The sequence below is a fragment of the Prionailurus viverrinus genome, chromosome B3 (assembly GCF_022837055.1).
Source record: "Prionailurus viverrinus isolate Anna chromosome B3, UM_Priviv_1.0, whole genome shotgun sequence".
NCBI classification, from domain to species: domain Eukaryota; kingdom Metazoa; phylum Chordata; class Mammalia; order Carnivora; family Felidae; genus Prionailurus; species Prionailurus viverrinus.
Window position 1 is genome coordinate 5,652,703 of NC_062566.1, and position 27,525 is coordinate 5,680,227.

At 46.4% G+C, this 27,525-nt stretch overlaps 1 protein-coding gene across 4 annotated transcripts in view; it reads left to right on the forward strand.

Moving 5' to 3' along the window:
* SV2B (synaptic vesicle glycoprotein 2B) overlaps positions 1-27,525 on the forward strand; it is a 215,177-nt gene that overhangs the window by 158,820 nt on the left and 28,832 nt on the right. For all 4 annotated transcript variants that reach the window (XM_047864207.1, XM_047864205.1, XM_047864206.1 and 1 more), the window contains exons 3-9: positions 6,111-6,291; positions 6,630-6,781; positions 12,672-12,805; positions 15,118-15,207; positions 20,669-20,779; positions 21,593-21,681; positions 24,003-24,167. In XM_047864207.1, coding sequence (XP_047720163.1) covers positions 6,111-6,291; positions 6,630-6,781; positions 12,672-12,805; positions 15,118-15,207; positions 20,669-20,779; positions 21,593-21,681; positions 24,003-24,167 — 922 coding nt within the window. The remainder of the gene's footprint in view (positions 1-6,110; positions 6,292-6,629; positions 6,782-12,671; positions 12,806-15,117; positions 15,208-20,668; positions 20,780-21,592; positions 21,682-24,002; positions 24,168-27,525) is intronic.

The following is a 27,525-nucleotide window of genomic DNA, read 5'->3' on the forward strand; positions in this document are numbered from 1 at the left end:
TATTAGCATGTGCAATACATGCACACACACAGAAGCACCCCAAAGGGATGGTTAGGACTTCGCCTTAGCATTTTCCCAAAGGACAATACATTTGTAGAGAAGGAACAAGTCCCAGGGGAAGGCAAGAAAGCCTTCCAGGGCTGGCAAATGGTGCAAACTAAGGGAAGATAAGGTTGTTGCAGTAAGGTTTGTTATGTTGATGCCTCTTGGTGCTGTCCCTGAGCTGGTAAGAGTCTGTGGTGATTACCATCCCAAGCCCGTTTTTTAGGCAAATGTGAGGGAGGGCACAGAGCTCTCTTTTGGAGTCTGCTGTTTCTCAGCTGTCTTCAGCTCAAAATAACCCTTCAACCAAAGTGGCATATTTTGGGGGCAGCATATCTTGACCGCTACCACAGCATTTTGAGAAGCGTTTCTTATTCTTTCTAGTTCCTCCTTTTGCCGCGGACAGTGGGTAGCAAAAGCACCAGGCTCGGAGCCAGGAGACCAGAGGTGTGGTGCCAGCAGGTTCTGGGCCAGCAGGGGACTTCCAGAAGAGTCACTGACCTTATCTGGGGCTTGGAGTCCTCATCTACTAAAGCTGAGTTGCTGGAGTCAATATCCAATCTCTGAGATGCATCAATTTGCCGATGTGTCTGGATCGGTCAGGGCGTGGTCAGCAGACAGACATCGTAGCAGTTATTGGAACAGGGAGAATTTAATATAAAGAATTATTAGCTGGGTGAGTGAAATGTGTTTATAAAATGTACCGAGATAGTGAATGCAGGGAGCAGGTACCACCGTGGGACTGGGGGAGTAAAGTAAAGAGATCCGCATTGTTGTAACTGCAGAGCTCAGAGGAGGAAACCCGAGGAGCCATACCTCAGATCTCTGGAGACGGGACCCTGCCTGGCCGGTGTTGGTGTGGGAGGGGAGGAAAGGGCAGGATGTGGCTGGTTCTGCTAATTGCATTCAGTGGCTCCTGTGGAAAGGCATTGCTGCTTCCTGCTGATGGATGCAGGGGTGGAATTTACAGGAGCAGAAACCTCGGGTCCCTTCTTCTTGCTCCAGCCTTTCAGCCTCTCTCTCTAGTGCCCCCTATTGGCAGAGGCCCAGCAGGGACTGTCTGGCAGAGCATAGGTGTTTGTGGACAAAGTAGGAGCTGGAAGGGTGGCTTCGGGGCTGAGTGACAATAGCTTAATAAGTGGCACAATGTTCATCGCTGAGATTGCGCACTGCTAGTCTAGAAGCTACTTTTGACCACTGGCCAAAGTCTGGTCTGTAGACATGTTTTGTGTGGCATTCACAATAGTTGACCTAAACATTTGTGTCTGGGCTTATTTAAAAAAATTTTTTTAATGTTTACTTATTTATTTTGAGAGAGAGAGAGAGAGAGAGAGAGGATGAGCAGGGGAGGGGCAGAGCAGGTGAGGGGCAGAGAAACAAGGAGAGAGAATCCCAAGGAGGCTCTTCACTGTCAATACAAAGCCCGATGTGGGGCTTGAACTCACGAACCGTGAGATCACGGCCTGAGCTGAAATCAAGAGTTGGACACTTAACCGATTGAGCCACCCAGGCACCCCTATCTGGGTTTATTTTTTAAATCTGAATATGTTCTTCCTGGGAAATCCACACACTTTCATTGTTCATGATTTATATTAAAAAAAAAAATGAATAGGAAGGCAGTTTGGAAACCAGTGATCAGTTTACACATGTGGTGGTAGGGCCCTTAGAGGGTGTGAGAATATTCTCCCAAATCTCACAACCAGTGAATGAGATTTTGTGGTTCTAAGGCCAGGATTCTCATCCCTGCCCGTCAGTGTGCTCCCAGGAGGATGGGTGAGCTCTGGTCTGCTACTTCCTCAAAGTGTGGTCCTTGGATCAGCAACACTAGTCTTGTCAGAAATGCACAATGTCAGGCCCTGCCCCAGACTTACTGAATCATACCTGATTTTTTTTAATTAAAAAAATTTTTTTTAATGTTTATTTTTGAGAGAGAGAGAGGGAAAGACAGAGACAGAGAGAGACAGAGACAGAGTGTGAGCAGGGGAGGGGCAGAGACAGAGGGAGACACAGAATCCAAAGCAGGCTCCAGGCTCTGAGCTGTCAGCACAGAGCCCTATGCGGGGCTTGAACCCATGAACTGTGAAATCATGACCTGAGCTGAGGTCAGATGCTTAACTCACTGAGCTGCCCAGGTGCCCCTGGGTCAGTAACTGATTTTACTGCGATCCCGTCATGCTTTCCGTGTGCACAGTAGCATCTGAGACATGCCGAAGATAGCTTTATAGAACAAAGAGAAGCAAACATTAATTGGATGTTACTGTTTTCCTTTGGGGTAGGGCCAGAGTATGAAGTGTACAGGTTGGTTCTCAGCAAGTCTCCTGACAATTATTCTGATTTCCCTCCTCCCTTCCTCCCGATTTACAGGCCCCCACACACGATGCAAACAGCTACATGCACACATATAACCACATGTGCATGCATGCCTACATGATATGCCTTCTCTCTCCCTCTCTCCTCTCTCTCTCTCTCTCTCTCCCACACACACACACTCACTCATGAGCCATTATCATGTGGCCTCTGTTCTCCCCCGCCCGGCCCGAATCCCTCACCTCGTTCCCCGCTGTGCACTGTGCTCTACTCACACTGATCTACTTGGACACAGTTGCCCGAACATATCAGGTGCCCCCTTCGCCTCCTCAGTCTTGTGCGCATGCTGCCTGCCACTGCCTGTGATTCACACGCCCAACGACCAAGATGGAAACCTGACCATCAGCTCAATGTCTGGCTCTTAGAAGCCTTCCCACGTTGAGTAAGGTGTATTCAGGCTGTGCTCATTCTGTGCGTTTGTATAGTACCCAACACACACCTTTCATGGAACATTCTTTCTCACTAGGAGATAATCGTATAATTTATGGTTTATCTCCTTGAAAGGAAGGAACCTTGCCCCACTTAGCAAGCAGTTCTGAGGAGGAGCAAACAAGGAAGGAAGAAACTAATACAGAGCTAGTAAGTCTGACCGATGCTTATCTGTAAAGAACAATAAAGCGTAGTGGTTAAACATCGACTCTGAGGTTGGGATTCCCAGATCAAAATCTTGGTACTTCTGCTAGTTGTCTGACCTTCCGGAACTACTTTAGCTCTCTGTAAATCAGTTTTCTTCCCTATAAAACAGTAATGGTATCTGTGGGGTTGTTGTGAACATTAAAGGGGATCAACTATGCCAGTAAAATGCTTTGCATGAAGCCTGGCTGGTGGTGAGCGCTCACTCTTGTGTTTGCCAGCTGGGTACTATGATGTGATATGTTAAGCTCTTATGACCTATTGCTCTATAACCCGCGGGCTTAAAGCACCCATAGCATTTCCTTTGCAATTTGGGCAGGACTCTCCTCCTCCCTCCCTCCCTTCCTTCCTTCCTTAACAACATCTGCTCTTTATTCCAAAACATTTATTGACCAGGTATCATGAGAGAACCACAAGGCATTTGTTGGCTGAATGAGATATTGGAAATTCTTGACAAGAAGTTGTGCTGAGGCCAACACAGTTTGGAAGCTGAACAGACCTAACTTGGAAACAGATGTTCCCTCTCTGCTCTTATCTGGAAGTCCTAAATTACCAAGTACAAGGGCTTGTGTAAAACCCCACTCTAAGTTGGGCCGGTGGTGATAGCCCAGCAGTCTACCTGGAAGGTGGGGGGAAGGGCGGGGCATCTCAGGTGTGGGGCTCCTGAACGTGGCAATTATGTTAGGTGGGTTACCTAAGTCAGAGGAAGTAAAACCCAGTTCTTTCCTGGCGAGAACCTGGTTGGGCATGGATGGAGTTTGGGTCTTTTCCAATTGGTTAAGGTATTGGATGCTAATTGGAAATTAGCATGGGGGCCAGGATCTCAGGACCAGGCACAAGGAAGTTATGTGGACTGGAAAGACCAGATGAAAGTATCAGGGAGGCTGCAGGCTGACCCTCACTTGGGCTTGTGTAGTGGGATTCTGGGGTCATAGCCACAGAAGATGGTTTTAAGATACCCTCATGGTGAGTAAGGCAGTTCTGTTGGACATAGCTCACAATGGCTAAGAACTGAGCAAGATTAAGTCTACAGGGAACCAGATGATGGAGATCCTTAGTTGCTCAGGTCTGGGGAACAGATACACTCATAGTCTAGCAGAGCATACTGACCGACACATCATTTCCATACGGCATGACATATACTGTGAGTTGGGTTTGCAGTCTTGACTCATTTTCTGAAACACAAGTGTGGGTGACTTAATATTAGTGGGAAATTGCTCGCTACATTTTCTGGGCTTTGGGCTGGGAACTGGTGAAATAGGGAGGAGGAGTTATCCTGATTCTATTACTTGTCTGTGGATCCTCCGAGTGTACAGAGAAATGGAAGATTTGAACACAGGCTTGGCAATTTACCCTAGACATCCCCATGGTTGATTTCCTTTAGGTCTTTGCCTAAATGTCCCGTCTCAGTGAGAGCTTCCTGAACCATCTTATTTAAAATCTCCACCTCCCACCCTGGCTCTCCTGGTTCCCTTCCTTCCCATTATTTTTCTCTATGACTCTTATCAGCCACCTACCAACTGTATATTTTACTCATTTATTATTTCTTTTCCCCAATTGGAACGTAAGCTCTATGAAGGCCAAGATTTTCAGGTGTTTGTACCTCACTGTATGCCCAGTAACTAAAAGAATGCTTACCTAATAATAGGCATTTAATATATACTGTAGACTCATAGGCATATTTCACGAAGTAACAGCATATACAGAAACGTAAAAGGAAATAGCATCTTCCATGGCTTTGAGGTGTGTAAAGGCTGAAAGTGACAATACAGGTGAGTGAAAAAAATCTTAATGAACACCATTGACAACACCAAAGCTATCATTTCTTTTCATCTCATGGAATAAAATGATAAAAGAAAGAACTCTGTCATGGGGAAGATAAGACAGAGCGTAGTTAAATCTCTCCTTTTGGGGACCAGCCTTCAAGTTAATCAGCTAATTGAAGCTCTTTGCTTTCTGTCGGCCCTTCCTGGCACACACCTGCAGAAATAAAGCATCTGCAGATCCAGAAGCTTCCTTTCTGTGAAAGACAGTTTGTGTTCACCATTTGGTTTCCAGTCAAGGCCGGGTGAAAGGATACTTATGTAATCTGTATTCCATATTTTTGACTTTGTGAAGGATGGTCTGCAAAGTTTCCTTCACAGGTGTGGTAAATCACATCAGGACTTAGCACAGGCATTGATAATTAGTAAGCCCTCAATATTTAGTAGGAAGACATTGTCCACATGCTTCTGGGGATGTGCCATGACCGTGAAGATGCTGACTTTCATTGCAATACCATAAACATGTCAATAGCAATATATTTATAGGATATCTTAAATTAACCGATCTTATTATTAGAAGGGAAGTAAAGTTACATGTGATAAAGAAAGGATGCTCATTGCTGGGCTCTTATTACCCTAAGAAATCTGAACATTGGTTGTAGCTTGGAGATGGTCTTTTTTGGGGGGAATAATAACATAGCCAGTCTTATGGGTAGTTGGCATTTTTCACTCACACCCTTTTCTTCCTTCCCATGTTCCTTATAACCTTTTGGTCACACTTTCCCCTTGAAATTCTCTCTTTAAACATAACCCTGCAGGTAAGGATTTTTATCACACAGTCCCTTCTTCCTTCCTTCCTTCCTTCCTTCCTTCCTTCCTTCCTTTCTCTTTCTTTCTTTTTCTTTTTTCTTTCTTTCTTTCTTTCCTTCTTTCTTTCTCTTTCTTTCTTTCTTGCTTGCTTGCTTGCTTAAAAATAAAATGACAGCACTACCTTCTGCGGATTATGCCTCTAAAAGAGTCATCTTCAAGAAGGGTACATCAGACCCAGCTATGGTTGATCTATTTTAGTATGTGCACATATGTGGCAACCTGTGAGGCTAGTTTTCGAATGGCATTCCTAAGAATTTGAATTCATACAGCACTTCTAATTTGCCATGAACATCTGTTATAGTCCACCTTTTATGTCTGTGACGCAGACTGTCTAGAACACATAAAAAGGGGCATTGGATTTTCTAGAACATTGCATGGTTTCTAATGTCTTGTCTTTTCTCTCCACCCTGTCTTCTCTTTCCCCCCACCTTGCAGGGGTGATAGTCTACCTAGGAATGATGGCGGGGGCCTTCGTGCTGGGGGGCCTGGCCGATAAGCTGGGGAGGAAGAGAGTCCTCAGCATGTCTCTGGCCCTCAACGCCTCCTTCGCCTCTCTCTCCTCCTTCGTGCAGGGATATGGAGCCTTCCTCTTCTGCCGACTCCTCTCAGGCATAGGGTACGCAAACGCAGGGCTTTGCTGGACCCTCATAGACCAGTGTTCCATCCATCCTGGCACTATAGCTCCGAGTGGTACTTCTGGAAAACCTTGGACTGGGTTTTGTGTTTGACTTCCAAGATAGTACATTAAAGCTGAACCATAGAAAGGGGTTAGGTTGTAAAGTCAGTGTATAAGGTCAAAATAACCCGATACTGGCTTCACCTTAGCCAGTCTTTCAAATTCACTGGGTTACTTTACCACAGAACTACGGGTGGGGTGTAAGGTGACTAGGTTTCTGCTAAGCCCATTTTTAGTGTATGACTCGATTCTTTCTTTTTGGCATTTTCTTTTTGCAGGATTGGGGGTGCTCTGCCCATTGTTTTTGCCTATTTTTCTGAATTCTTGTCTCGGGAGAAGCGAGGAGAACACCTCAGTTGGCTGGGCATCTTCTGGATGACGGGGGGCATTTATGCATCTGCCATGGCCTGGAGCATCATTCCACACTATGGTGAGTGCACTGCCTTCAAAAAGCCCAGGGATCCTTGTCACTATGGCACCTGCATCCAACAACATTTGCCGTCCTCAACCTTATTCCCCAAGCTCACACACAGTTCCTGTGTGTGACCTTGATCTCTCTATAGAACTTCCAACACTGGAAGACACATCACTAATTTCAGTACACACAGCTTTCTGGATAGAATACAATCTGTCCTTCCTGCCTCCCTCCCTCTCTTTCCTTCTTTTCTTCGTTCTATTTGAAAGAATTTCAACCTTTATCTCCCCAGCCCTCCTCCCCCTAGCAAGTTAGGCTTTGATAACCCCATTTTATAGATTCCATAACAAAAGCAAGAGAAGTTGGTGACTTAGCCAAGGTCACGTCCTGGCATGACCTTGAATCCTGGTGCTCTGCCTGCCCCCTGCTCCCATGCGGTACTCTTGTATACTCTCCATTCTAGTGCCTGCTGTCACTCTTGTTTGGCTGCAGAAGTGGGGCAGCCCTTACAGACAAGGTCTTCGATTCAGCTGGGACAATTTTATTATCCTGGATAATTGCAAAAACCAGATTATCTGGACAGAGACCTGGCAGTGATTACTTTCACAATTGGTTTTGTTAAGAGTAAAGTAGGAAGAACGCAGCAGTTTTGATTTCGATTATGTCTTTTAAGCATCCTGGGCAATAAATACCATCAGCGTCCTTAAAATTGTTTTCGGTAAACCCCTGATGATGGGTGAGACTGTGCTATCATTTAGAATCCTGCAGAACTATAGGGGTAGCAGAGAACTGCCCGAAGCTAACCAACACTTCCCTAGCCATTCACCTCCTTGAAATCTCATCCTCTTTGTGTGTTCTGAGGTGATGGAAGCTCTTGTATATCTTTTTAAGAAGTTCTGGTATAGACACTGCCTACCCTGGATGATGCTGGATTCATTACCCTGGTAATCTGATAAATCCTAAAATCTCATTGTTTTAACATAACAGAAGTTTCTCCCTCTTGTAAAATAGGGCTGATATTCCTGATGTGCAGGTGGCTCTGTTCCATCAGCAATATTGGGGCTCAGACTCTTCCCAGCGTGTGACTGCACCGTCTGTAACACGTGGCTTAAAGTCTGCTTGGGGAAAGAGTATGGGCAATTGTACGTGCGTGGTTTTGAAGGGCCAACAGCCCTCTCTGCTTCCATCCCATTGGCCCCAAATCTGTAACGTGATCACCAATACTGCAAAGGACACTTGGCGATGCAATCGTGCCGTGTGCCCAGCAAGTAGAAGAAATGGGTTTGTGAACGTGGAATCTTTGCCATGTCTCGTCTTTGAGAACCCACTGGATTTTCGTATAAGAAACAGAAAAGAAATAGAAACAGGAATAATGAAACCAAGGGATGAAGGGTTTTCCAGAGAATTCTGTCACCAGAAGCAGTTCTCCATCATTTCAGATACAAAATCATATTACTCCTAATAGCATTTCTGCACTCTGCCTTTCACGCAAACACATACTTTAATGACCCATATACTATAGTGTTGGTTACATGGGTCAGAGGAATTGCCTCCCCTCCCCACCAATTCTTGCTATAGTATCATTAGCACTGTTAACTCATCCCCATGTGTGAGCTCTAAGAAACTATTGTCACATTTAAATTAAGTAAACAATCTTTTTTTTTTTTTTAATGGAGGAGAGGCATGTAGGGACAAATAAAACCTGCATAAAAGCTGAGCCAAGGTAGTGATGCTGTGTGGTTGCAGCCAAGTCACTTCATCTCGTCCAGCCGTGGTTCCTTCACCTAGAAGGCGGAGAGGGAAGGAAGTAAGAGCCATAGAGATCCGTGCCTCTCATTCAGTAATAACTAGGATGCAAAGGGCAGTGCTGAGAATATGTTTAAAATGCTTCTCGTCCTCGAGCTAGCTTCCATCCCAGCAGCACCAACAAGGTCACCCTCCCATTTGCACACTGCTTGTTCCACCAAGGAAGTTCCCCCGCACACCTGACCAGGGAGCTTCTGATTGGTTCAGCTTAGGTCATGAGCCCACCTCAGCCAATCACGACACCCCAGGGATGCTGGGTCCTGATTGGTTTCCGGATACTTTTCCCTCCTCTCCGGCATGGGGGGCGGAGTCAGTGTCCCCCAGACCACGTGTCTGCATTATTATGACCGAGCCCACAGCTTGTGGGGTGTTGTGAGAGGGACTACCCACAATGGTCCCTGCACGGTGCATCACTTTTTCACTTTGCTTTACGCGTACAAGCACACACTGATGTCTGGGGGTCTGGCTGCTAAGGAAGCAGTACTAGGATTCGAGTTGGGAGCGTGTTGACCAAGTCTGAATGGGATGCCCATGGCGGAGGGGCCACATAGCTGCTGGCTGACATCAGGGCTCCTGGTGAAATATTTTACCCCAAACGGACAGGATGTGTTTCCTATTTGCAGGCTGGTATGAAATCTGTGACTTTTATAGTCCCTTTTTAACATACAAGCCTCTGGGATGATTATGCTTCATTGAAACAAGCATTAGCTGGGGCGGGGAGCCCACCCTAGGAACACGGGAGACTAGAATGACCTTATCACAGGAGTGATTATTTACCTTAAGCCTCATTTTACCGGGACCAGATGTCCTGTCCACAGTGAACCAGACATTTGATGATATTTCTCAATGCGCCTAAGACATTAATCCTCTCACACCCCTCCCCTGAGCAGGGACACACGCCAGGGGAACTAAAGAAAGGAGACTCATGTTTGTGCTCGGCTGGTGCAACCCACTTAATTGCTTTTGCAGGAATGAAGTGATGGGAGGTCTTGGCACCAGGAATTCGGGCGACTGAGTCATTGAGAAAGAAAATTACAAAACTCAGAATGTTTTCCTGGGAATTCATGGGCACAGCCCAGAAAAAAAAAAAAAGAATATATTATGGAAGATGAATTCCCATTGTAGTCAGCACCACCAGCTGTTTGTGAAATCATGACGGAGGGCAAGCTAAAAGATCAGTAACCAGAACAATCCCTGTCTCCAAATTAATAGTTGCTACATATATTTGGAAGCAGTTCACTGTTTAATTTTATTTAATTTAAGGTCCCAAAGATCTGCCTAATGAACGTGATAAATGCAGATTAGTAAAGCCGCCATAAAAACCATAGAGGCACAAGGGAATCATGGATTTTAGATAATTTACACATATTATCATAAAGAAAAGAGTTTGTCTTGGGCAGAATGCTTTAGAAACACACCTGCTTCTGCTCTCTTTCCCTCACTGTCCACCTGAGTTTCACCGCTGTGTAGTTTTGATCAACTTGACTTCTAATTACTCCAGAGTAGCTTTTGGACATGAGCTGCAAATGTGTAAATATGACTGTGGTTTTATCTTCCCCTTTCTAGTGTTGCTCTCAGGAGGAAGGAAAGGCTTTTTAATTAAAATTAAAGCAAACAAACCCCAGGGACAGCATGCTGTGCAAAACAGAGATTTGGTTCCCGTTGAGAAAGTTGGATGAAGTGTGTATTGTGTGACCAAATGTGTCACGGTGGTTTCAGTCCCTCTTTCCCCCCAACCTGGGATTCCCTCTGGCTCGTCCTTTAATTGCTCCAAGTAGGAAGAATCAGCAGAAACAGCAGTGCGTAGACCGAGTTGAAGCACAGTGAGAGGAATAGAGCATTGAAGACATTCACTGCCCACCACGGAGTTGGCCATATGGTGTATTTTGAAGTATAAACATACCTCATTTTATTGCACTGCATTTTATTGTGCTTCACAGATAGTAAATGGAGTAGATACTTTGTGTCCCAGTAATGATTACCCTCCGAACTTGAGAAATCAATATATTCATTTATACAGTTCTGTCTTAAAAATATGCTGTTGGAGTGTCTTCAAAGCTGCTCTGAGTGGCATGAGAAAACCAATCTATTTTATAACGTTGGATTAAAAAAAATTTTTTTTAATGTTTATTTTTGAGAGAGAGACAGAGCATGAGGTGGGGGGGGGGGGAGTGCGGGGAGAGAAACTGAATCCCAAGCAGGCTCCAGGCTCCAAGCTGTCAGCACAGAGCCCGACACGGGGCTCAAACCGACAGGCAGCAAGATCATGACCTGAGACGAAGTCGGATGCCTAACTGACTGAGCCACCCAGGTGCCCCTAACCTTGGATTTTTTTTTTTTTAAGCAATTCTTTTGCTGATATTCATCTATTTCAGTCAACAACTTCGGCACTAAGTATCATGTAGCTATTTCCAAACAAATCAAATCTACCCTCAAAGCAGATGAATGATTATTGGTTGTCAGAAGCTTTTGTACCCAGCAAATCTGTGGTGATAGTGTTACCTGCATTCTGCAGCTATGAAAACCCACCAACACAGTAATGATGTGAGAAAGCCAGGATTTATACTCTGATCTATGTGACTACAAATGTCTAGGCTCTTTCCTCTGTGCTACCATTCCTCAAAAGAGGGACTTTTGCGACCCATGGGCATATTTGAAATAATGTTTCGTAGATCCCGAAGCAATTTCTAAAAATGAATTTTAGAGTGCTTTCAATAACCAATGCTGAGTAGGAGCTAGTCTCTCCATTTCAGTGATGATAGAATTCATTTGAATTTAGAAGCCCCATCTCTTTAAAATTAAAAAAAAATGTGATATAGGCATACCTTGGAGATATTAGGAGTTCAGTTTCAGACTGCTGCAATAAAGCAAATATCACAGTAAAGTGAGTCAAGTGAATTATTTGGCTTCCAGTGCATACGGCAGTCATGTTTATACCAAATTATACTCTATTAAGGGTACAGTAGCATTATGTCTAAAAAACGTACACATCCTAATTAAAAAAATACTTTACTGCTGAAAACATGCTCACCATCTCCCGAGCTTATGGCAAATCATCACAGATCACAGATCCCCGTTACAAATATGGTAATAATGGAACGTTTGAAATATTTCTAGAATTACCAAGGCCTGACACAGACACACAAAGCGAGTGGATGCTGATGGGAAAATGGTGTCAGTAGATTTGCTCAACACGGGGTTGCCACAAACCTGCAATTTGCAAAAACCGCAGTATCTGTGGAGCACGATACAACAGGGTGTGCCCGTATTATGACTGACGGTGTTTTTCAAAGTGTGGGTCCTGAAACCCTTTGCATTAGAATCACCCGGAGCTGATATTGCCCTTTGACCTGGGTAAGAGGGATCCCCAGGGTCATGTAAGGCCCTGATCTGGCTCTCCTTCAGCCATACCCCTTCCTATAAGGCAAGGGGTCCCTGAAGAGTGATCGTCCTCCTACCAGATCATGCTCTGGTGCTCAGAACCCAGGAATTCCCACTAAACTCAAGGAATCATGACAAGGGCACTCATTCTCATTGTGGCGGAGCGAGATTTGTTCACATGGGTCAACGCAAGGCCCCTCACTCTGTGGGAGGGGCTAGGAGAAGGAAAGGAAAGGAATCCTGCAAGGGTAGGTCAGGGCACCTTATTTGTCAAGGCCAGGGAATAGAACATCTGTTATTTAACAGTTTGTTTAACTTAAGTTTTTTAGAAGTTCATTGATTTATTTTGAGAAAGAGAGAGAAAAAATGAGCGGGGGAGGGGCAGGGAGAGAGGCGGGGTGGAAAGAGAGGATCCCCAGCAGGGTCCGCGCTGTCAGTGGCGTTAAATTTTAATGACTATATCGAAATATGGGATGCTGCCTTCCTTTGTACTCTTGGCCGAGAGAACGAGAGAACGGGCCTGGCCCACCCTGGGGGGCTGTTGGGATGCACATTCCCAGAGCCCATTCCAGACTTCTGCGTCAGAAGCTGGGGAGACAGGCGGGGGCCTGCACTTTAACCTGCTCCCCAGGCGATGCTCTCATGCCCTAAGCTGAGAGCCAGGGCTGGAAGGTGACTCTGAGATCATGTCCAAAGTGCTCTGGCTGCTTCTTCACAGGCTGGGGCTTCAGCATGGGCACCAATTACCACTTCCACAGCTGGCGGGTGTTTGTCATCATCTGCGCTCTGCCCTGCACCGTGTCCATGGTGGCCCTGAGGTTCATGCCAGAGAGCCCACGGTTCCTGCTGGAGGTGAGTCAGCACCCCCACCCCCCCCACCCCATGTGAGAGCCCTTTAGCCCCGCGTCCCCTCCTGCCTGCAGGTTGCAAACCACCCCCTCTGTTGGCCGACCTGGCCCATCATTATGTCTGGCTTCACTGCCATCCGCGGTGGCCGCGCACCCTGGATCGCAGACTGTCAGGGGCGGAGGGGCGCAGGGGCTCCCCGAGTGCAGAGTGGGACAGGGCTCCCCCAGGCTGGGTGGTGGAGGGGGCTTCCCGACGCTGCCTCCAGCCCCCACTCTCTCCAGAGGCTCTTGAAAGCGGTGGGGTGTTGTTTCAAGTTGCTGCAGCAAGATCTGTGGCAATACTTGTGTGGTTCCCAAGTCCATGAGGACTCTTGACCATCCGGACCATCTGAGAGTTTCTGCTGGTGTCTTGAGAGAAGAATCCTTCCAGCTGGGGTGGGGCGGGGCACTTGGGCTTGTGGTGGTCAGACAGGGTGGGGCTGGCAGAGGAGAAATCTCTTCCACCCCCAATTCTGAGTCCACTTAATGTGTCTCCTTCTAGATCTTTCTACAGAGTGATCACCTTGTCAAATTCCCTTTTGTCCCATTGATCAGGGGCAGACACAGCAAGCGTTTTTTTGTTGTTGTTGTTGTTTGTTTTCGTTTTGTTTTAACCAGGGATATCTCAAAATACTCCCTTTGTTGTGTAGTAGTTTCAAAGGACTCTGTTACAAACTGAGTGGCTTAAAGTAACAGAAATTGTCTCACAGTTCTGGAGGCTGGAAGTCCAACATCAAGGTGTCAGCTGGGCCACGTTCCCTCTGAAGTCTGTAGGGGAGTCCTTCCTTGCGTCTTCCAGCTTCTGGTGCTTTGCTGGCAGTCGCTTGGCTCACGGCTGCCTCACTCCACTTCCTGCCTGAGTCATCCCAGGTCGTCTCCGGGTGTGTGTCTATATTCCTATGGCTGGCTTTTTATAAAGACTCCAGTCGAACCAGATCAGGGGCCCACGCTGCTCCAGTAGGACCTCGTCTTTTTTTTTTTTAATTTTTTTTTTCAATGTTTATTTATTTTTGGGACAGAGAGAAACAGAGCATGAACGGGGGAGGGGCAGAGAGAGAGGGAGACACAGAATCGGAAACAGGGTCCAGGCTCTGAGCCATCAGCCCAGAGCCTGACGTGGGGCTCGAAGTCACGGACCGTGAGATCGTGACCTGGCTGAAGTCGGACGCTTAACCGACTGCGCCACCCAGGCGCCCCAGGACCTCGTCTTAATTACATCTACAGCAACCCCCTTTCCAAATAGGGTCATGTTCCAAGGTCCTGGGGTGGGAGGAACACAATTCAATTGTAACATATTGCTGCTTTGCTCTCCCTAGTCAGAGAGGAACGTGGCTCCCACTTAGTGGTCCGTGCAATTTTTAAAAAATGTTTGTTGGGGCGCCTGGGAGGCTTGGTCAGTTAAGCGTCCGACTTCGGCTCAGGTCATGATCTCACGGTCCGTGAGTTCAAGCCCCGCGTCGGGCTCTGTGCTGACAGCTCAGAGCCTGGAGCCTGTTTCAGATTCTGTGTCTCCCTCTCTCTCTGCCCCTCCCCTGTTCATGCTCTGTCTCTCTCTGTCTCAAAAATAAATAAACGTTAAAAAAAAAATTTTTTTTAAATGTTTATTTTTGAGATCGAGAGCACCAGAGGGGGAGGAGCAGAGAGAGAGGGAGACAGAGGATTTGAAGTGAGCTCCACACTGTCAGCAGCAACCCCAACTCAGGGCTCAAACTCACAAACCATGAGATCATGACCTAAACTGAACTTGGACACACAACCGACTGAGCCACCTGGACGCCCCAGCAGTCCATTCAACTTTACAACTAGGAGTGTTGTACTGTGTGATGGGAATAGTGTATAATGGAGTAATGTCTCACATTTTTTACAATTTTAAAAAAGTGTTTATTTATTTTTGAGAGAGACGGAGCATGAGCGAGGGAGGGGCAGAGAGAGAGAGAGAGGGAGACACAGAATATGAAGCAGGCTCCAGGCTTGAGCTGTCAGCACAGAGCCCGACACGGGCTTCGAACCCACGAACTACCGTGAGATCATGACCTGAGCCGAACTTGGACACTTAACCAACTGAGCCACCCAGGCGCCCCGAGTAGTGCCTCCCATTTGCACCTGGAAGGCGCTACCCTGTTATCCTTCCAAGATGGGCTGGGGGCGGACATTAGTCGTAGTCCTTCACGAGCCCTGGATGGCCGCGAGTCCCTAATCACCACACACTCAGATGCATAGGGTTTCCACCCCTACTCAGCCACAGGTTTCTCATTCCTCTATGCTTGCTTTAACCAGATGGGCAAACACGACGAAGCCTGGATGATCCTCAAGCAAGTGCATGACACCAACATGAGGGCGAAGGGGGCCCCCGAGAAGGTGTTCACGGTGAGTGTGTGGCATCTATGCCCACAAAGGGGGGGGGACTGTCCTTTTTCACTATTTTGTCTTGCTAAAAATTAATTTTATTCTATTATTATATTAATTGGACAAAGGAAGTATACAATAAAACCCCTGACCTTCTATGGGGATAAGCATATGTACATATATTTACATCGACATATTTTTAAGAGTACTCATAAGCATTCTGTCTGTTGTCTCAGAATTATCCTTTTTAAAACATGTTTGTTTTTGAGAGACAGATAGAGAGAGAGAGAGAGAGAGAGAGAGAGAGAGAGCGAGCATGAGCAGGGGAGGGGCAGAGAGAGAGGGAGACACAGAATCCAAAGCAGACTCCAGGCTCTGAGCTGTCAGCACAAAGTTCAACATGCGGCTCGAACCCACGAACCACGAGATCATGACCTGAGCTGAAGTCAGATGCTTAACCTACTGAGCCACCCAGGCACCCCACAGAATTATCCTTTTAATAAACATTAATGTTGGGAACATTAACACAGTTTCTCTGGACATGTCCGGGAATACTAGGAATTTATTTACCCTGTTTTGTTACTTTGTTCCTGTTAACATTGTTGCAGTGAACCTTCTCACCCTTGTGGTTGCTTCCCCTTCCAGTTCTGGGGTTGGTTTTCCAACTAGACTCCTAGAAACAAAATGACTGGCTCAAAAAGCACTAGGATTTTTATAGCTCTTGAGTTATCTTGCCAAATTACATTTCAGTCAGATTGTGCCAATCTAAGTGTTGAAGCAACAGGAGAGCCAGAGCCGTTTCTCTTAGGCTGAATTTTGTTTCTTGCTGGTTTAATAAGTGAAGAACTTGTGAGCGTCAGTTTCCAAGATGAAGATGTCGTGTTAGTTACCACGGTCTCTGCTCCCCTGGCCAAGGTCTGTGGCCGGTGAGGGAGGAATGGCTCTCTCAGGGTTTCTGAGCACCTGTTTGCATAACTTCCTTTCAGGCTGACTTCAAATCCATTTCCACAAGGAAGCCCTTCCCGGGGGAGCCGCCTCCAGCTCCGATTCCCTGCTTTCGCTTCTTTGGCCTCTGCCATCGATTCTGGACAGAACACTTGTCCTTGTTAACTGTTGCTTGCAAGCCCCAAGGCTCAGGCAGGACCATGTGGTGGCTAAGAATCCACAACCCAGAGCAAGACAGTCTGGGTCCAAATCCCAGTTTTGATACTTTCTGGCTGTGTGGGCTTAGGCAAGGCACTCTCTCTGCCTCAGTTTCCTTCTTGTGAAAAAAACCCGATAATAATATCTGTAAATATGGTTATGGTAAGGATTGAATAAATGACCTAAGCCAGTATCTATCTGCCTTGGAGTAGGGGCTACATAAGTGTTAATTATTATTCAAAAATGTTATGACCTGTTATTTTTCATAAACTAAACCAAGCAATAAATGGCTGCTGTTCAATGGCCTGTTTCTGTCGATTCCAATGCTCCTAAAAATATCTAAAATATGAGACCAGTGCTTTTATGACACACATTTATTAAGAAGCACGACTGACTAACAGAAACACTCAAAATGAAAGATGTTAAGGGCGTACATGGTTCTCCCAGGACCCCCACCCCTACCGCTGTCTGCGATGGGTTGTAATCCTGCAGGTGTGGACACCAGATGTTAGTGGGACTCCCTGCCCACTGGGCGTGCTTGGCTCCGTCCTGCCCCCTCCCATCCCCCCCCCCCACCCCATTCCACAGACTGTTCTCCAAGCTCCTGCTTATTCCTTAGAGACAGACACAAAGACATACATGTATAGACACACACACACATTCAGACACACAGACACATGTGTACAAACACACACACAGACACAAAGACACATGCACACACACACAGACACAGACACACGTCGTTTGTACCAGGCATTTGTGAGTTTAATAGCCTTCCTGACAATTTGAGGAACTTCCTCACAGAGCACACAGCCTTCTTCCCCTTCCCCCACTTTTCCTCCTGCCTTTTAGCCTTCTCTCTCTTTCCCCTGCCCTCCCTCTGGCGCATGCGCCACAGGTCACTGGTCTCTGTCATTCCCTGGGCCCTCAAGCAGTCTGTTGGTGTATTTACTCCAAGCAAACCCAGAACCCTCCTGAGAGGTGTCTTGATGGATGATTGCTCTCTGCCTCGTTTGTGCACCTGTCCCTGCCTTTCCCTGTAGCTGTAAACTCTTCCTGGCCTCTGTCTCACCCAGGTGGCCCTGCGGTATCTGACACACGGTGGCTTCCCTGACTGCTGCTTCTGGAAGGACTGCTTCTAAATCAACCGCGTGGGCTTGCCAGACCAGGAGTGGTTTTTAGGGAAGCAATCCCACATTCTCTCTTAACGTGTTCAACCTTAAGCAGCCTAATTTTGAGGAAGGAGGTCTCAGCCTGGAAATCAATAAACCGGAAGCCTCTGGTTTCCAAAGGCAAAAACTCAGCCTTTCCCTCGCGCCCTAGAGCCCCTCACCTTGGGGATGGACGTGTATCTCGAGGAAGAGTTCAGGCGGGGATCCCTGAGTGGGGAGGTGGGTACTGTGACCCGTGGGCATTTTGTTACTCTAGCCCACATGCTGGTCCACGAGTCTTTAGGCATCACCCCTGCTTTTAGCAGTTTTCTTCTAACAGGAAAGAGAATTAAAAAGGTTGTGGCCTCAGCATTCCCTGCTGACTTTGTAATCCTCTTAATTATGTAGAAGTGAGTGAGTGGATGGGCCAGAGGGAAAGAAAAGAAAGAACAAGCAGAAAGTGCTGACAGGTCAGAGAGCAGTGGCAGTCTGGAGTGAACTCCAGCCGGATGGGGTTAACTGCTTTGGTCCCAAGTGCTCCCCGCAGCTAATGAAGGCATGAGCAGGAGAGCGACAGATGCCGGGTCCTCGGGTCCTCGCTTTCGCCTTTGAGCTGCCGGGATTCAGGACACGCTACCCTAAAACATGGCACCTTGGCATATTGAGTGTCTTAAACTGAAGGAGTTTGGGAAAATGGCAGAGGCAGGAAGGTCACTCTGACCTCTCCCCACTCACCCTTCTTCCCTGGAACAGGTCGTTAATCTGCTGTGTGAAGTTACTGTCCCTGTACCAGGAGGAAAGAAGACATTCTTATCACCAGAGATGGGGGGGGGGGGGAGGGATCACGAGAAGGCTGTGTAAACAAACATTTGTTTGTAAATCAACGCTTTGGTCCCAGTTACTTCTTCACCTACTACTCTTAGCCCAAACCCCTTTGTCTTGTCAATTCTTTACAAATTCCTTGGTTCCTGATCTAAAAGGAATAAAAGCTTTCTGCTCTGCTCACTTCTTGGTTCTCTTTGGAAGGCTCCCTGTACATGTTAAAATTCAATCGAATGTGTAGGTTTTTCTCCTGTTAATTTATCTTTGTCAGTTTAATTTTCACACCCAGCCTGGGATGCTAAGAGGGGTGAGGAGAACTTTCTGCTTCCCTACAAAGCCCTAGATTTCAGCCACCCCATTTACTGACTGCCTCCCAAGTTTCGGAGCTGCCCCCTGGCAGGTGTCCCCAGTGAAATGTTCTGCACGGCTGGGGTGAACACAGGCCATGTCCTGATTTAGACCCAATCAAAGACAAGTATCCTAGTTAATTGTAAATTAGAGTAATTTTGCTTGAAGTTGTCAATGCACTCAATCCCTAAATCCCTGGGGAATAGGGTGTTATTTTTTTTTTTCCCCCAGGAGCAACGAAGGGAAAAGATTGCATTTGAGTGTCCATCTTAATGCTTTGGAGTCCGATTTTTGATTGCTTCCTGATTTTGGTGTCAGCCTTCCGCTCTGACCTCTTTTGGCTGCAGCAAGGGCTCATGGTTTCCCTGCAGGTGTCTGATAACATGAAGCCCAGCTCCAGCCGAGAGTTCTGTTGCAGGACCTGTGCGTTCACCCTCCTGTGTCCCCAGGCAGAGAGATTTGCAATGGACGTGCACCTGTGGATGGTTGGACACACCCAGGAGGCTCTCAGTGTGCTCATGTCCCTCCAATTTCAGGAAGATGCTTTTACCAGATTCTCAGAGAGGTGCCCGGCCCTCCCCCAAGTTTAAGAATTACTGCTTTTAGGGTTTAGAAAAGTATAGCTGTGCTGTCCTCGACCTAGTGCTCAGAGTTAATGAGTCCATTGTCCATATCCAGGGTCTGATTTTTCCCTGTGGACTTCCAGCCCTGTCTCCTCACGTGTCCTCACGTTCTCAGATGGCCGAAGAAAGCGATGGAGACACTCTTGTGACTAAAACCTTTATCCCTAGACAAAAGTTTGTTGGAGAGGGTGATGGAAACTCTAAATTTTTTTTTTTGAATGTTCTTCTGTTTTCCCCCTGAATATGTCTGCAAGCATGAACCTTGGCTAAAAAGAGTTTGTGTGGTTCGGAATCTCCCCGACATGATGGTTGGTTGTAGAATTCAGTGGTTGCTTTAAACATGGGTTAACTAGACAGACACTGTGTTGGTGAGTCAGGATTGCTCACAGGGGCTACCTGGTGACATTGGACAAGTCAACACTTTGCAGGGTGCTTGAGGGGGAGCGCTGAGATATATAACCTTATCCCTACTCCGCATTTATTGGGTTTCTACCAGGAAAACCAGAGACAGCAAGGAGGACATGATTTCTTCCATTCTGCTGTGTTTTAAAAAATATCTTCAGTAGTGGGGAACCTGGATGGCTCAATCAGTTAAGCCTCTGACTCTTTTTTTTTTTAATTAAAAAATTTTTTTATTTATTAAAAAACTTGTTTAATTTATTTTTGAGAAAGACAGCACATTAGAAGGGAAGGGGCAGAGAGCGGGGGGAAGAGAGGATCTGAAGGGGCTCTGTGCTGACAGCAGAGAGCCTGATGTCGGGCTCAAACTCAAAACCATGAGATTGTGACCTGGGCCACCCAGGTACCCCAAGCATCTGACTATTTATTTTGGCTCAGATCATGATCTCACAGTTCGTGAGATTGAGCCCTGTATTAGGCTCTGCACTAACAGTGCCTAGGATTCTCTCTCTCTCTGCCTCTCCTCTCTCTCTCGGTCTCAAAATAAATAAATAAACATTAAACAAATATCTTAAGTAGCAACACCTTCCCCAACACACACACACCATTGCTTACATGGGCCCTAGACTTCTGTGATGTTAATAGTTAATACCTATTAAGGATTGATTTGCGGATTTCAAGGTGGAGTCAACTCTAGTGTAGGCAAATCAGATACAGATGGGAATTCAGTATAGTATGTCTGACGAATATAAATTTCTCAAAAGCATGATCTAATGAAAAGATGGGTTCATCTTGTCTGCGGTAAGACGTACCTGTCTGGGAAAGAGCCCTAAGAGAGGCCATGTCCATCTTTGGTTAAGATCACTGAACTAGAGGGTCATCAAAGGCTCCCCGTAGCCCTTGATAACTTATGTAAAGTCAGTTACACTAAATGAAACATTGAAAAGTGTGACACAAAGTGGGGTTAAGATTGTCTCCATCATCTTTGTTTTGCAGGTGTCCCACATCAAAACTCCCAAGCAAATGGATGAATTCATTGAGATCCAAAGTTCAACAGGAACTTGGTACCAGCGCTGGCTGGTCAGGTTCAAGACCACTTTCAAGCAGGTATGCCTGGGAAAATGCAGGAGATGAGAGGGAGTAGGCAAGCTGTAACTTCGGTGGATGAAGGATAAAGACCCTGAATGCCCCCATCAACCCAAGGCAGTGTGATGGGAGGAAGTACCTTGGACGGGCATGTTTGGGACATAGCTCATGCCAGCTTCTCACTCCCTGGGTGACTTGAACCACAAACTCTCTAAACCTTAGTGCTTTTCTTTGCTCTTCCTCCCCAAAGAAGAGATTTTGAATGCAGATGCAACGTCTACTCTTAGTAAACATCCTTCTCTCTAGCATCTTCTTTTTACATAATTCAGAGGAAGAAAGGAGTGTATGAAGTAGAAGATTCCTTGAAGTGTGTTGGAGATTTCTGAGAAAGTCTCTTGTGTAGAGCAAGGCCATTTCTCTGGAGAAGTGACTTCTTCAGTCAAGTCGCTGTCGAGCACTGAGGCAGCCAATGACCTTCGTTTTGAATGGCTGTTAAATGTTGGGAATATCACCCATTCCCACAGGCAGGGAGCAGAACTTACTACTCAAGGTTATTCAGTGTCTCAGAATCCCAACTCAGCGTGCTTTTGATGACATGTGTGGAATAATATCATGTTCCCAGGGAAGATGCTCTAAGACTGTTATGTTGGAGGCTGAGGCTAGGCAGTGAGAAGAGAAGAGGCTTTCTTTGTTATTTGAACTGCGTTGCTGCCTCCAGGAGACTGTGTTTCCCCATTCTCTCGTGGGTTCCTTGTGAATTTATCAGAACATCTTAGAAATGAGATCTTCCAGGTCACAAGTCCCTTGCTTTAATAACTTTTCTCTGGGTTACAGGTCTGGGATAATGCTATGTACTGCGTGATGGGACCCTACAGGATGAACACACTGATTCTGGCCGTGGTCTGGTTCACCATGGCTTTAAGGTAAATTCTGTCTTACTTAACCTCCTTAATTTCCCTGTGCAAGTGCCTCATCTATAAACCAAAGATTACAATTAGTTCTAACACATAGAGTCTGGATGCTTTTGGCTGCAAGTAACAGGCAACCCATTCTAGTAGCTTCTACAACAAGGGCATGTCTTCTCCTCTGTAACAAGAATTCCATAGAGAGGCAGACTCTAGGTGGCATTTCAGCCTCAGGCTATAGTTCTCCTGGTGATGGCCAGATGCCTGACCTCTTCTTGGCATCCCATCAACAATGGGGGTGGGGCGCCTGGGTGGCTCAGTCGGTTAAGCGTCCAACTTCGGCTCAGGTTGTGACCTCGGGGTTTGTGAGTCCGAGCCCTGCGTCGGGCTCTGTGCTGACTGCTCAGCCTGGAGCCGGCTCTGGATTCTGTGTCTCCCATTCTCTCTACCCCTCCCCTGCTCATGCTTTGTATCTCTCTGTCTCAAAAATAAATAAACATTAACAAAATTAAAACAAAACAAAGCAAACAAACAAAAACACCAATGGGAAAATGTTCCAAGGAGGAAGAGGCTGCCTCTCTCTGAGCTCCTCCTTTTTATTTTCAATTTTTTTAAGTGTTTGTTTATTTTTGAGAGAGAGAGAGAGAGAGAGAGAGAGAGAGAGAGAGAGAGAGACAGAGTGTGAGCAGGGGAGGGGCAGAGAGAGAAAGAGACACAGAATCTGAAGCGGGCTCCAGGCTCCGAGCTGTCAGCACAGAGCCCAACGTGGGGCTTGAACTCACGAACCGTGAGACCATGACCTGAGCTGAAGTCGGTCGCTTAACCGACTGAGCCACCCACGCGCCCCCCGAGCTTCTCTTTTTAACAGCAAGGAATGCTTTCTCAGTAGCACACCCCCCCTCCCCAGCAGCCTTTCTCTCCGTTTTATTAGCTAGATGTGTCACACACCTACCGCCTAACTAATCACTGGCAAAGGGGATGTGATTTACCAGGGATTTCAGACTAGTCAGGATTGGCCTCTGAGCTAAAGATACCATTGCTGCTGAAACAAAATCTAGCTTCTGTTCTTGGGGAACAAGCAGGGAACAAGGCCTGAGTAGGCGGCCATCAGTTGCACTGTGATTTTAAATAGATAAAACAGTGAAACGTTGCAATAATGTCCCCCCCAATAAGGAAAATCGAATGTAACAGGATTGGTGATTAGCTGGCTCCTCTCTTAACTGGTAGGTTCTCATCCCTGTCATTTCATGCCCCTCCAAATACAATGACCCTCTTTATGCCACTTCAGCCATTTACCACATTGTGAGGCTATTTACTGTAGGTAGAAAGTGCTTGCAGTAGTTTCTGGCACTTAATAAGTGCTCAATAAATTGCTGTTATCAGCGAGAAACTTTCAATGAGATTTTAAACTTCCGTTTGTGAAATTGTTTTGTTCACCGTCACTTGTACCCAAAGGAAATTAAAGGGGGTCTATTAGCTCTTTGACTCATGGAGGAACATGGCGAGACCTACTTTCTCTCCATATCTATTCATGGAGACCCGAATAGGTAAAGCTAGAAAGGAAACCAGACCCTATTCCCCCCCCCACTTCCTCTGTCTAAATGAGAAGGAAACATTTCAGAAGCTAAAGATAGTAAACACAAGGATTCAATTCTCTGATAGTTCTAAAATAGGTCTTATTTATATTTACTTACATCTGATTTAATTTTGTTGAGTAGGCAATGCATTTCAAATGTTGAAACAACAGAGAGGTATAGACATAGTTTCTCATTCTTATTTCTTCTTCATTTCCTTATTTAAAGGAACACACATTCCACATCTGCTTTTCGCATTCAACAGTATATTCGATACATTTGTCATCCCAGTAAATGGAGATAGTCTTACCTCTTGCTTCACAATTTTAGATTCCTGTTTTTGCTCCTGCCTAACGGAGTTGGCCAAGACCTAAGATGTGGTGTTAAACAGTGGTGGGGATAATAGGTGTCCTGGTCTTGTTTCTGATGTTAGTGAGAGTGCCTTTACCATTTCCTTTTTGAACTGAGATGTGTATCTTCTTATGTGTTAAGGAAGTGCCCGCCGGTTCCCAATCTATTGGTGTTTCTTTAAATCAGGAATGACATTTTTTAAAAAGTCTCGTGGCTTTTCAGCATCTATGGAGATGGTTATGATTTTTTCCTTAGATCTGTTCATGTGATGAGTGATAATACTGAAGTTTCTAATCATGAACCATATTCATACATTTAAAATGAGCTTGATTTACCCCAGCCTAGGAATGTGGACTCTGATCATGAAAGCACAAAGCATGTTGCTGCTCGAATGTGCTGTCTTCTCTATTACAGCTACTATGGACTGACGGTTTGGTTCCCTGATATGATTCGGTATTTTCAAGACGTAGAATACAAGTCCAAAATGAAGGTGTTTGTTGGTGAGCACGTATACGATGCCACCATCAACTTCACAATGGAGAATCAGATTCACCGACGCGGGAAACTTGTGAACGACAAGTAAGTGAGAGACCACAGACTCTCCCCGGATCAAGGTGATAGTCTGTGGGGACTGTTCTTGGCAGGGGGGGGCATTGGAAAGAGAATTCAATATGGCAGGAGGATGAGCTCCGAGGCTATTGTAGTACCATGGCTTTACTCTGTTGCCAGAGATATAATGAGGCATCCTGGGGCTCTGTGTGGTGCTGGCCTCCAGTCATCCCTAATCTCCTGGCTAGAGGCTGATTCATCCAAGGATGGGGACGTTGGACTGAGGAGAGGCAATCAGACCACTTTTCCTGAGACCTCACACCTTTAATGGAGATGCCCACAGGGCTGTGGCCTCTGACCCATGCCTGCCTAGAGACGGGGGCCGCCCAGAGGGTTGAGATCCCTATGCCAAACCAATGTCTGGTTTTTGAGGTTTTTCTTTGAGTTTGGAAGTTCTCTAGAAGCGACTCCAGACGCTGATATGATGCTATCTTATATGATTCTTTCATCTAATATTACCTCCGAGGGTGGGTCTGCATGGCTCACTGCCATAAAGAGGGGCAAAAGCAGTGCTGTCTTGCAAGAATCCACATCTTTGTGGGGCTGTCTCATCAATCCCTTTTACTTCTCTTCCCATTCCTGGGACCAGTGACATGGACCGTCCCCCGCACTGGGCTTTAAGAATGCCTCTTTGGGGCGCCTGGGTGGCACAGTCGGTTAAGCGTCCGACTTCAGCCAGGTCACGATCTTGCGGTCCGTGAGTTCGAGCCCCGCGTCAGGCTCTGGGCTGATGGCTCAGAGCCTGGAGCCTGTTTCCGATTCTGTGTCTCCCTCTCTCTCTGCCCTTCCCCCGTTCATGCTCTGTCTCTCTCTGTCCCAAAAATAAATAAACGTTGGAAAAAAAAATTAAAAAAAAAAAAGAATGCCTCTTTGAGGCCGGTCTCTGCAGGCCCCCAGATGGGTCAGGACAGTACATTAAAGCTGACCCCAGACCACATGATTTACTCAGCTGAACGTTTACTCCTGTTTCCCTTCCTGAATTGCACTTTGCAGGCTCATCAAGCCAAGCTGCATGGCGGCACCAGAAATACCGAGGTAGTTCAGTGTCAGTGATGTAAACTCCATAATTTACCACCTCTGTACAAGGTTTGACACCAAGAATTCTGCCCTGCGGTGCATGGGGTCCCACGGTCCCTGTGCCCAGCTAAGCATCTGAGAGAAGTGGCCCTGGCCGTCAGTCAGCCACATTGGGAGAGGAGCCTGTGTCTGGGTGCAGTCCAGGGAGGGTAGGAGGATGTCTGCTGCAGGCTAGCCCGGATTGCTCTGATAGGCTGCCCCTTAGCAAACATTCGCTGCTCTTTAGGATGAGACAGAGAGTGTCAGATGAAAAGGGGAATATTATTTCTACAAATATGAGACCTTTGGGGAAGAATGTTAGGACCAAGCATGAGTGGACAAGGAATTCAGACTTTCAGATGATGTGTTTAAAAAAAAAATTATTAATTTTTTTTCGAGAGAGAGAGAGAAGGAGAGAGAGGGGAGGGGTAGAGAGAGAGAAAATCTTGGTGCGCCTGGGTGGCTCAGTCGGTTAGGTGTCCGACTCTTGGTTTCAGCTCAGGTCACAATCTCACAGTTTCGTGAGTTTGAACCCCACGTCCGGCTCTGTGCTGCAATGCGGAGCCTGCTTGGGGTTCTCTCTCTGCCTTTCTCTCTGTCCCTCCCCCACTCTGTCTCTGTCTCTCTCAAAATAAATAAACTTAAAAAAGAAAAAAAAAACCTTAAAAAAAAGAAAAGCTCAAACGGGCTCCATGCTCTGCTCAGAGCCCGCCACGGGGCTTGATCTCATGACCTTGGGATCGTGGCCTGAGCCCAAATCAGGAGGTGGTTGTTCAGCCTGATGGCCACCCAGGCACCCCATAGATGATGTTTGTTTAAATGTAGAAGTCCAGTCACAAACATCTACACACTTACTGCCCACACATGCACACGGCCTCTGTGCAGACACTTCAGCCACTGAAATCTGCTGAGAGTGGTCACTCCAGCGATGGCAGCTAGTGGGGATGGACGGCAGTTACCCCGGGATTTCTCACTCTCAGGGCTCTTTGCTGTTAAGTCAGGCGACTTTGTGCTGACGTTGCCAAGGAAGAAATGTTGCCCTTGCTTTATAAGAACTCTTTGTAAGTGTTGGAAACTAAGGGACATTACGGATGGCCAGATGTCACCCATGATGTGACACCATTCCCTGCACAGACTGAGTCAGTAAAAAAGACCTCGTTTATGAAGTTTCCAATGTTCATTGATATTCTATTGTGATGTTAGTAGTAGTGACCATACTATGACATGGCTAATGAGGCTTATAAGCATAACCATGACTGCTGACATTATGAAGCATTTCTGTGTGCTGGCAGCTGCCTTAAGCGCTTTATATAGACTATTGCATTTAATAGTTTATTTATTATTATTTTTTAATGTTTATTTTTGAGAGAGAGAGAGAGAGAGCATGAGCGGGGGAGGGGCAGAGAGAGAGGGAGACACAAAGAATCCCAAGCAGGCTCCAGGCTCTAAGCTGTCAGCACAGAGCCTGATGCAGGACTTGAACCCATGGACCGCAAGATCATGACCTGAGCCCAAGTCAGACACTTAACCGACTGAGCCACCCAGGTGCCCCTAGACTATTACATTTAATCCTCACAAAAATGATGGAACCCTTCAGGAGGCAAGGAATATGCTTGGGGGTACAGAAGCTCAGAGAGGCTGACTGGCTTGCCCAAATCACGCATCCAACGTAAATAGAACAGTCGGACTCCAATCCCAAACCCTTGGTTAACTCAGATAGTGTCTCACTGGGAAACTCTCCATTCCCACAGAGGCCCTGTGTCACATGGTATCTTCTGCATTGAAAAGTTCATTGCAATGCCAGAAGCCTCATGGTTTGCAACAGGCTGGTTTTAGAGTTCTTAGACTTAGGTACATAGAAAATGGGAACTTCTGATCCACTCAGTTCTTTTAAACTTTCTCAGCCTCTGGAAACTTGTGTCAAGCTTCCGGGTGGGAGTGAGGAGGAAGCCAGGGTTCATGAAAGCAGTGATCTCCAATGGACTCAGGACCCTAGGGTACCATACAGTTATTGCCAAGGGTCTGAGAATGCATAGGCATGCCAAGCATTGTCTGAGAATGAATGTAAACATTCCACATGCACAGATATGCTGCCATATTTCTACATTTCAAGAGCACGTGGCTATTTTTGTGTAATTAGTAAAATATAAATTCCTTCAAAAGTAGTGGTGAGTTCATTTTAACTTGACATTTATATGTTTTTTAACCAGTGGATCCTAAAAGTAGCCCGCTATCACGTGAAGCCCATATTTTTTACTCCCAGCAAATTGTT